The sequence below is a fragment of the Sebastes umbrosus genome, chromosome 6 (genome assembly GCF_015220745.1).
Source record: "Sebastes umbrosus isolate fSebUmb1 chromosome 6, fSebUmb1.pri, whole genome shotgun sequence".
NCBI classification, from domain to species: domain Eukaryota; kingdom Metazoa; phylum Chordata; class Actinopteri; order Perciformes; family Sebastidae; genus Sebastes; species Sebastes umbrosus.
This window is the reverse complement of record NC_051274.1, coordinates 17862420-17872944: the sequence shown is the minus strand read 5'-3', so window position 1 is coordinate 17872944 and position 10525 is coordinate 17862420. Positions and strand designations below refer to the sequence as shown.

The following is a 10525-nucleotide window of genomic DNA, read 5'->3' as shown; positions in this document are numbered from 1 at the left end:
CAGTACAATACAGGTTTGCTGCATGATAATTATCAGCAGAGTCACACACACACAGATACTTTGCATTTGCTGTAAAATGCTTATAAATAATAATAGAAAGAGTTTAGAAGGTGTTCGTTGCAACTGGTACAAATTATACGAAAGCAGGATTTGCAAGAAATGGGAGGATGATATTCATTAATGTGCACTCTTCTTCACCATTTTTAAAAAACAGATGTAGTTCGGTCATATCATAAAAGGCAACTGAAGGGACAACACAGTCTCAGGGAAGTTCATGAAATAGTCACAAAATGTAATCTTATTAATTTGTGCACATGTACACGAATTTCCCTTTTATTTTGTGACCCTCAGCACGACTTACGACAAAGTATTTTTCACGTGTTTTCTTACGAATGTCCAGCAACATGTGACACACGTGTCAATTTCTGCTCCAGTCTTTTCAAAATAAAACAACTTAGTTAGGTTTAGGAAAAGATCATGGTTTGGGTCAAAATAACCATAACTCAAGTATGAATGTTACGTGACAAATAAATAAATGCTGACTTCTGGTTTCACAGGTTTTCGGGGTACAAACACCGGTCTCCTGGGCAAAAGTCTGGTGTTTTTCGACACACCCATCCACCCCGACCTCCTGCCTATGCAACACATTCTCACTCTCAACTCGTCAAATACCGTCGATTGGTTAGTGCCCCTCGGCGTCGGAGACTCAACCACTTAGTTAGGGTTAGGAAACGGTTGTGGTTGACGTTAACTTTGCTGACCAGCGACTCACGTGACTCACGGGGCAATACTGACGAGTCACGTGACTAAAGACTGACGTGACAAAACGAATCAATATTACTTTTAGTTTCACACAGGATACGAACACCAGTCTCCTGGTTGAAAGTCTTGTATTTGTTTGACCCATCCACCACCCGTCCTGCCCAACATTAGCAGATTCTGACACTATCAATACTACATCGCTTTCTCCGAAACCAAACCTTGTTCGTCATATACTGTTGCTAAAGGGTGCCTCCATGCTTCAATTTCTGATGCCGAGGGGCACTTACCAAACAACGGTATTTGACGAGTTGGGAGTGAGAACGGGTTGCCCTACGCGGCGTTCACTGCTGTTTATACATCACAAGTACGTGAATTACATAAGAATTGATTTTGTGCTGACCATCATGAAAAAAATGGGAAATTAATATCTATGTACATGAATCAATACATTAAATTTCGTGACTATTTCATGAAGTACTGTGTGACTGGGCTGGAAGGGAGGACTGGACAAAGAGGAGATAGCAGCAAAGATAGAGAAAAAGAAAACAGAGCAACACGGCTGACGTGACTTCCCATCAGACTGCTGTAGCAAAACCTATCCGATTATTGCGACGGTCAAACTCTGTATAGTAGCGGGCAATGAAGTTGGCTCCCAGAATCCAGATGGGACCTGTAGGGGGCGGCACATCCAAGCCCCTGAAGGTGACGGTGCAGACGTCCCCTTCGATCTGTGATTGCTGGAACCGCAAAGAAAAGGCACTTTCATCATAAGCCACAGAGATCATTTATACAACTTAAGGTAGCAACTACAAGTAAATGTTCTGCATTCAAAAGTCTACTTCAGTAAAATTACAGAAGTGTTATCGGCAAAATACACTTAAAGTGTCAAAAAGTGTTAAAATAAAAATTGTAATAATGGTCCTCTTCCAGTGTGGTAAATTAACTTTTCTCAGTACAAAGTAATTCCACATAAATCCCAGCACATAGCAATTTGAACAAGTCTACTCAGCCACATAACTGAAAAGACCTGTGTGGTAGCCCACTATAACATATTTTATAAATTCATCATGTGTTATTTTGTCTTATAAACTGCAGCTGTAACATAAATGTAGTTGAGTTGAAGTATAAAGTAACATCAAAAAGTACCGGAAATTGTATTAAAGTAATTGTACTTGGCTGCGTTCCACCACTGCATGTTTATATAAAAATGATTCAGTACCTAGCCTCCTGCTTACCCATAAGATGTAATCCTCATGAGTGAGTGAGTACTCCTGGCCACCCAGGTGGAAAGTGACACTCGGCAATGTCTTGACAGAGTCACAGTTGACTTTGTACTGATGAATAACACAGATCAAAGGGTGATGACGGGTCATGAATTAGATTTTTTACAGACAAACATTTTTTAATGGGGAACCATGTTGCGTGAGTAAAAACGTACTCCACTCTCATCCAGCTGTGCTCCGATGGTTTTCATCAGCGAGGACACAGAGGAGGCCGGGCCTGTGATGTAGGAGGAGCCGGTGTCGATCACAGCTGTGCAGCCCTCCGCACAAAAATGCATCTCCATCCCCACAGAAACACTGAAAGAATGAGGTGGAAAATAAAATACGTTGTTTCCTCAATGGGTGCACACACACACACACACACACACACACACACACACACACACACAGCCGTGTACTGCTATCTTTGTGAGGACACTCATTGACATAATGCATTCCCTAGACCCTTACCCAAACCTTAACCACCACAACTAAATGCCTGACCCAATCCCTTACCCTTACCTTAACCTAAACCTAATTCTAACCTGAACCTTAAAACCAAGTCTGAACCCACAATCAGGCCTTGAAATGTCTGTCCGAAGGTGAGGACTGGCCAAAATGTCCTCACTCTGAAGGTCTGACGGTCTGTGTGATGTATGAAGCAAAAATCTTACCCTTTCATGGTAACTTCCCATTGGCCCGTCTCTCTGGTGTCCATATAATTAAAGTTTCCAGTGTAGTAGTTTGGGTCAGTGCCACCGAGGACCAGCTCTCCACCCGGGGAGTGTTTTGGGTCCCTGAAGATAATAAAGGATTCACCCATCAAGCCCACATTTGCTACGCATGTTCTCATTGTCACTTTTGTGGTTACATGCCCCCGCAGCTGAAGTTCAGTCCAATGACCTCTCTTTTCCCAGAAACATCTCCGGGAATCAATCATCATCTTTCCTCAACTGGTTTCCTCTGGACATAACTGAGCATAATAAATGAAGAAGTATTTTCCCAAAACACCCTCTTGTCTCATTCAGATCCAAAACCAGCTCTAGTCTTAATTCGCAGAGTAAGAAAAGCAATTATTTAACAGATGTTCTGCATAATCTAAATTTTCCTGCCAATAGCTGAATACATTTTGTTCCAATTATCTTATTAATCTAAATAAAATGTTTTCTTCTGTAGAGCTGACAGCTCATAGATAATGACATAGAAGCAAATGACTTAGAAGCTACTTAATGTAGAAGCTAGAGGGTGTCAGTGGACTCAACCCACCTGCTGTAGTAGACAGAGAACACCTCCTCCTTGAGGACATGCTGAGACATGATGCGGTCGAACACGGGGGTGATGCCATCGATAGCTACGTTGGGGTAACCCATCCCCAGGACCCCATCGAACTTGGCAAAGATGAAAGGCATGGCCGAAAGAGAGGCCGCTTCAGCAAACACCTGCACCACAGGAATACCACCAACCTGCATAAACAAGCTGAGGATCAAAGGTTGGAAGTGTGGCCTGCAAGCGGAACTAAAAAGCAGCAATTTAAGTTAAAAAAACGAAAGAAACTAAACTCCTTTTATCTTTTTATGAGGTATTATTTATGAACTCACCACGACCACATCCTCGCTCAGAAATCCTCGGATGTTTCCAGAGGCGTACTGGATGGAAAACCCAGTTCCGTTCTCAACGTAAGTCCGAGACTTGGAGGCGTCGTACCTGTTGTGAGTAACTAAAAGTTCAAAATTCATTTGAGTCGTGAAACAACTGTGTATCTGGGAAGCTTTGTTGAACATTCAATGTATATGTTTATACAGGTTTTTTGTTTTCCAGACTATATAGATGAAAGACGCATCTCCACTTCCTCCCACTGTACAAAAGTGAAGCCAAATTATCCCAGATACGAGAGATGCCAATTTGAGATTTTGACATAATTTGGAGCCAGAGTCTGAGCAGTAATGATCGGGTGGCTTGGGGCCGCGGTATCGAGGTCTCGCCCACACACCTGCCAGAGCCAACCAAGAGCCGAGCACGGCCGCAGCTTGCTAGCGTGAGCCACCTAGCTGCTATGTTAGCACCACGGCAGCTATTTGACTAGAAAGACACAACAACTAACCATGATATCTCTATAGATACATTTATGATCAAATTGACACATGTTCCGTTACACAGACTGGTGACGGTTATGGAAAGTTAAACTTACATCTCCTCTCCTACAATTCCCGAGCCTTCGCAACTACTTCACTCAGAGCAGCTGTCAATCACAGCTGTCAATCACAGCTGTCAATCATGACGTCTCACCCCCTTTTTATAGCATTAAATAACTAATCAAAACTAAACTTATCAGAAAAATGAACACTTGAACCTACATCAGAGTGATAAGAACTACCTAAAATGACAGAAAACATCTATGGGAAAAATGTATTTGTTTTTATTTTAACATGGAGGGGCACGATTTATGGCCTATATTGCAGCCAGCCACCAGGGGGCGAGCCAGATGTTTTGGCCTCACTTATGGGAAGCTGTCATTTCGTCCATCTTTATATGATCCTCCCGGGGAAATATCTGACTGTTTAGCTGTTAAATGCTCCACTTTTTTCGCCAGCTAGTCGCTAACTGTGTCTGTACCGTCATTCTTTAGAGCTTTTTCATTGAAAACAGCTGCCCAGCTGTTATGAGATCGTGAGAGTGAAGCAAAACAGTAGCCTAAAGTTACAGTATAGCTGCTGACAGTTATATAATGAGCTGAAATTTGTCGAGCCGAGCTGCAGATTCAGGTGATGATTCTCTGTGGATACATCATTATCTTTCGTACAGTCACATTGTTTTCACATTGTCATTTGATGCATTGTTATAAAATATATATATATATATATATAATAATAATTATTGATTGCAGCTTTAATTAATTGTTATTTTGTCATTATTGTTATTCATGTTATTATTGGAGATGGACACTTACAACAGGCAGTGGAGAAAGGTGAGCAGCTTTGCGAGGGCACCCACAGGTTGGCTGAGCCCGTGTCAAACACCACGTTGAACATCTGGGCAGGAGAGCCGATACTGATTTCCCCAAAATATTGAGTCTATTAGAGATAAACAGTAAAAATGTTAATTTATCACTTTCCGAAACCAGCCTTTCCTATGCCGTTTTGATGTTGTTGTTGAATATTTCTTTGAAAACTTGAGTATGACTCACACACAAAGAATATTTTAAAGTATCAATCCAGAGGAAATTGGATCTGCTGTTTCACTCTTGAAGACGTTTCTATTCTCCAAGAGAAGTGCTGAAGCCTCTTGGATGAACATCTGATTTAACCATCAAGGCTAAAGTCTGCTTTTGTTTTCAAGGCTGAAACAGCAAATTCAGTTACCTTCGATTCAGCACATTTGGATTTCTTACTAAATGCATGACCTTCATCACAGATGTTTTAGAAATGCTCCTTTAAATATATAATAGACAATTGTCTCACGTCCAAGTAGTTGGTTAGAGGTGTGGGAACAGTGCCGTTGTTGTTGTCGTCTGTGCTCTTCTGGGCCAACTCAGTCATGACCTGCTCTGCAGAGACACCCATCTCCCTCAGTGTCTCTCTGATAGATGGCATCTTCTTCAGGGAGATTCTGGGAACAGTACAAATGGTAAAATTCATCTTCAGGTGACAGAAACTAGGATCCGCATTTCGTGATGACTGAATTAATGCTATATAGAGTTATATTTCCATGCTATACATCTGATACATATGCCTGGTCATCATCCCAGTACAACAATGAGACTTTAATAAAGCACAGACTGCTTTCCTCTCAGCGCCCAGCCAGAAAAATGAACAAAAACACATGTGAAGGCAGTGCTGAAAACATAAGCTTTTATAATGAACCAATAAAATACATTTGTTTTCATGTCCTCATTTGTTTTCATGTCCTCATTTGTTTTGTTGTCACTTTTGTGCTGCAGGACTTTTTCTCTTGTGTGAATATAGTGAACCCTCGCTGCGGTAATTTATAAAGAAATAAACTTCTCACCTTCTCAAGGCATGGCTCGAGGTCACTGTCGAGGATAGAGCAACCAACCACATCCAGTAATTCATCAGTAGTGCCATGGTGGATTCTCTGATGACAGGCGTAAAATACAGACCAGCGATGAAGCCTGTTTATGCAAAGTTGATTCTCCTGGCTTTGTGAATATTCCACTCTTATTAAATCTGTTATGAAAGCTGCTGCTGCTCTCTCTCTCTCTCTGTCTTTCTCTGCTGTCTTGACCCTCGACTCTCTTTATACCCTGCGCTCCTCACCCATGGGCCACTGACTCTGACCGGGAGATCTGCTGGGGGTGACCACTTGAGAACAAGCTCCACTTCCCTCCTCCCAACCCCCTCTACCCTCCTGGCTTGGTCACACAACCCCTGCTGTGATAAACAGGTCCCAGTGACAGGTCTGAACTTTGACCTCTTAAAAAACACTGAAGACAGAAAACAGGGACCCTGAGATTGCTGACGTCGGTAGGATGGACCCCTCGTCTGCAGGGCTGTGAGAAGCTTTAGAGGGATTGAAAGATGCTCTGAGCTGTCAGGGCAGATTAGTGGGACGTTGCTTGCCAAACTCAACTCATTTTACATCCCAGCTGCTGCAGACTGTGCTCTATAAAGCATCATTTATTTAATCTGTATCTCCTTCACTAGATGATTTTATAAAATGGCTGTTTGTTAAAATGCGGATTGTTCTGCAGTTGGTAACATTTAGCCCGTCTTGTCTCTTTTTCCCACAGCCATCGATTCCTTATCTGTAAAGCAGACAGCTTTTACACCTCTGAGTTGACCCTCTGCTCAGGACTTCTTCTCTCCTCTCGCTGCAGCTTGTGCACCACTTCAGTGTTGATTCTTGCATAAACAAAGTGAGGGGGAAAGACAAGACACATCTGTAGGTGCAGTTCAAGGTCTTAGAAAGGTTAGCAGGAGATGGGGCCCATGTTTAGTGTGTTAAGCATTATGCATTAGAATGCCAGTGTACCATGTTGTTGTACCGTACCTCTTGACACCTAATCATTCTGCGCTGGTTCCCATTGGGTTTAACGCAGGGAGGAATCCCACAGTATCTGGCCTGTCAGGTTGGGGTCGTGTTTTGGTCCTGTACCGACCACCCAGGCGAGGCAGGAGATTATGTGGGGGTCCACGTCAGGCACAAGCTCAGACAGTCATAGCAGAAGTCAGAGGTCAGCCGCTACTCCTTCCAGAATATGATAGAGTGGTTACGCACAATTTAGAGGCACTGAGGACTTACAACAGCACTGTTTGATCTCATGAATATAAATACATTAAAATGGCCTCTATTTTGACCTGCAGCTCCCCTGGACTTTACGGAGTTTAGGTCGAGTTTGAGCTCATTCTTTAGCTGTCTGTCTCGCAGCTTTACTGTTTTGGTTCACTCTCAACACTCTCATAGCGTTGTTTTTTTTTGTGTAGCAGGCATATGTTTACAGTGAAAAAGCTCTAAAAACACACTGTACACGAGGGGTGTAAAAAAATATTGAAAAAATCAAATATTTTTAATTAATAGTTTACATGCAAAGATTAACTCAGTCGATACTTTATTTTGTTTGCATAGAGGTGCACCTTCTCAGTGTGTGTGCCCTCTCAAAGTAGTGCTATGATGCAGGATGTTACAGGGACTGTGATAAATGCAAATGCAGATCCTACTGTTCTAAAAAAGATTGCATAACAAAAGTCAACTTTTTTTACTCAGATTTTAAGCATATGGTGGTGTTTTTAAAAAATCGCAATATATCGACTTACCTACAGTATCGCAATACTGTATATCCTAATATATTGTATCGTAACCCCTGTATCATGATTTACATATTCTCATACAACGGTTCGTATGATATCGTACCAAAAGTTATTCTTAATTTTTATGTGGAGCAACACATAACGTCTTCACAGGAAACAACTCGGTTAGGTTTAGGCAACAAAACTACTTAGGTTTAGGGAAAGATTGTGGTTTGGGTTAAAAAAAACTACAGAAGTAACATAACTTAAGTACAGAAGTTACGTGACAAATAAATCAATGTTGCCCTCTTTCACACGGGGACAAATGCTGTTTTCCTGGGCAAAAGTCCAGAGATCCACCCGACCTCCCCCTGCACAGAGTTTGTCACTCTTTATACTTCCTGGTTCACACTTATGTGGATTACATACAAATTGATTTTGTGGGATATATATGAATTACAGTGCATTACTTTTTATAGGTATGCAGTTGCTATGAATGGTGTATGAGAACAGCCTGAGCTTGTTGCTGACTTCGTCAATGTGCTGTTTGGTACTGGTCAGGTAGCATACAGTGGGTTCATCAGAGCTTATACATTAAAACTGCTAATGAGGCTCATGAGAGCATTGAGAGTGAAGAAACAGTAACATTGTGGGCCAGGAAACCACAACAATGAGGTGAAAGGGGCTAAGAAGCTTTGTTAGGGTTAGATGATAATTTCTGTGGGTACATGACTATGAGCAATCCCTTTCACATTACACATAGTCAGTTGATCTCTCCATAATATAAAAAAAACATGTTGTTTAGTGCAATAACATATTTTCCTCATAAGAGGCCAGTAAACCTACCTTGTCAGTCCTGTAATTAGGTCTTACAGGCTGGTTTTGACAGCACATTTCAGGGACAATCTCTCAGACATCTGACTCTTGACCTGCTTGACTAAAGTCTCTTTCCCACACTGCCTGGAGGGACCCATGCATCACTCCTGCATGGCCTTCCACCTTTCCAGTGAGTCCACTCCACTGTTGGGCATGGGAAATGAAGAAATCCTGAAATATGATTTTTTTTTGAGCTTCATATTGTTTTTAGTGTCATTAATATTTCCTTGCGGGGGCCTACCTGTCAAGTCAAAACTTGGCTCGACTGTACAAAATGGTCATGAAAATAAACTAAAGTAAATTGTGGTTATAAAAGCGGAGGTGTTTGATAAAGGTGCAACATACCAAACCTCAAATGAGTCTCTGCTGACAGACACACATCAGAGGCAGAGGATCTTGTCAGGCTGAGCGCTATCTATCATGATAAGAGAGATATGAAGCAGAGCTGTGTTTGTTTGCAGGAAATGAGACTTGTGGGAAGTTACCACTCACACCAATAAGCCTAACTCCCAACCACTCAACTTTAAATCCTAACCAGCTGTTATGAGCCACAAAATGAAACATTTTGTTGTTATGTTTTGGGTTTATATATATTTGGCTTCCAAGCAGCTGCCTCATACAACTAGTGCATAAAAAGCAGGGAACAATCATTTAGTCCCTGTTTTTATCGTCGGTTATGTTTTTTAATATGAAGCCAATGAACTCCAAATTTGAGAGGACAAGACTGTGATTACATCTGGAGACAATATGTATGAAAACATGTGGGACTTTGTGGGACAGTCTTCACCACAGGAGGTAAAATATGTAGAAATTGAGACCAAAGGGTGCACTAAAAACATATTGTATGTGCGAACATATGAAATCCATCCCCAAGAGCACCCTGGGTAATGCTGTTGGCTGATATATCAGAATACATCAGTGTTTTCATTTACCACGATTGTTTATGATTTGGCCTTTTTTTTTTTAAGGAGTAAACATGCAGAATTGCTCCTATTGACCAGCAGAGAGCAGCATTGGACTTCAGGACAAAGCTGAGAGCAGACCAGATTCACCTGAGGGAGTCGGTCTGTACCCCTTAGTATGTGTGTGTGTGTGTGTGTGTGTGTGTGTGTGTGTGTGTGTGTGTGTGTGTGTGTGTGTGTGTGTGCGTGCGTGTGTGCGTGTGCGTGTGTGTGTGTGTGTGTGTGTATCCAAATTATTCACATATTGTTGTATTTCTATGACTATGTCTGAACCGACATCTAGACGGGAAATGTGTAACAGACAATTTAATCCAGTTTAGAATACTTTGTTAGAATTGTTTGTTTTATCATTTTAAAGTTGAGCTATATTCAAAACAACTAGTGGTAAATTAGTTTGCATAGTAAAAAGTAGTCCTTTGAAGTTCACATTTACTGTATGTATATTTTAAAGGATAAGTCTTGTGATATTTTATAATTTTCTCACTATCAACAAATCCCAAATCAACAATTAATTGATTTCACTAACAAGTTTTTTCTGTGTATCCAACGCCTTGTTCCTGTGGTGATATAGACCTCCCAAAAACTGTTAAAAACACACCGGTGAGCAACATTGTTGCACTGAGTTATGTTCCTTCATTAAAGGAACAGTGCGTAGGATTTCAGAATATCTACGTATCTGTATAATCACCTAAAACTAAGAATTGTTATGTTTTTGTTGGCTTAGAATGAGCCCTTCATATCTACATATGGAGCGGGTCCTCTTCCCGGAGTCCGCCATGTTTCTACAGTAGCCTAGAACGGACAAACCAAACTCTGGCTCTAGAGAGAGCCTTTCACGTTTTTTACGTTACCTGAACGTCATCATAGTTCTCCGACACGCTTGTGAAACTGCGGTAAAGTGAGTGGCAGAGTGTAAAAC

The 10525-nt window shown here is 41.4% G+C and overlaps 1 protein-coding gene across 1 annotated transcript; it reads right to left on the bottom strand.

Moving 5' to 3' along the window:
• Positions 1-550: 550 nt before the first annotated feature.
• Positions 551-6264, bottom strand: ren (renin). The gene is made up of 9 exons (XM_037771684.1): positions 6030-6264; positions 5483-5630; positions 4972-5095; positions 3623-3741; positions 3291-3487; positions 2699-2821; positions 2201-2342; positions 1998-2096; positions 551-1499 (listed from the first exon to the last, which is right to left on the bottom strand). Exons 1-9 carry the CDS (start codon positions 6104-6106, stop codon positions 1338-1340), a joined length of 1191 nt encoding a protein of 396 aa, XP_037627612.1. The 5' UTR covers positions 6107-6264; the 3' UTR covers positions 551-1337.
• Positions 6265-10525: the final 4261 nt, after the last annotated feature.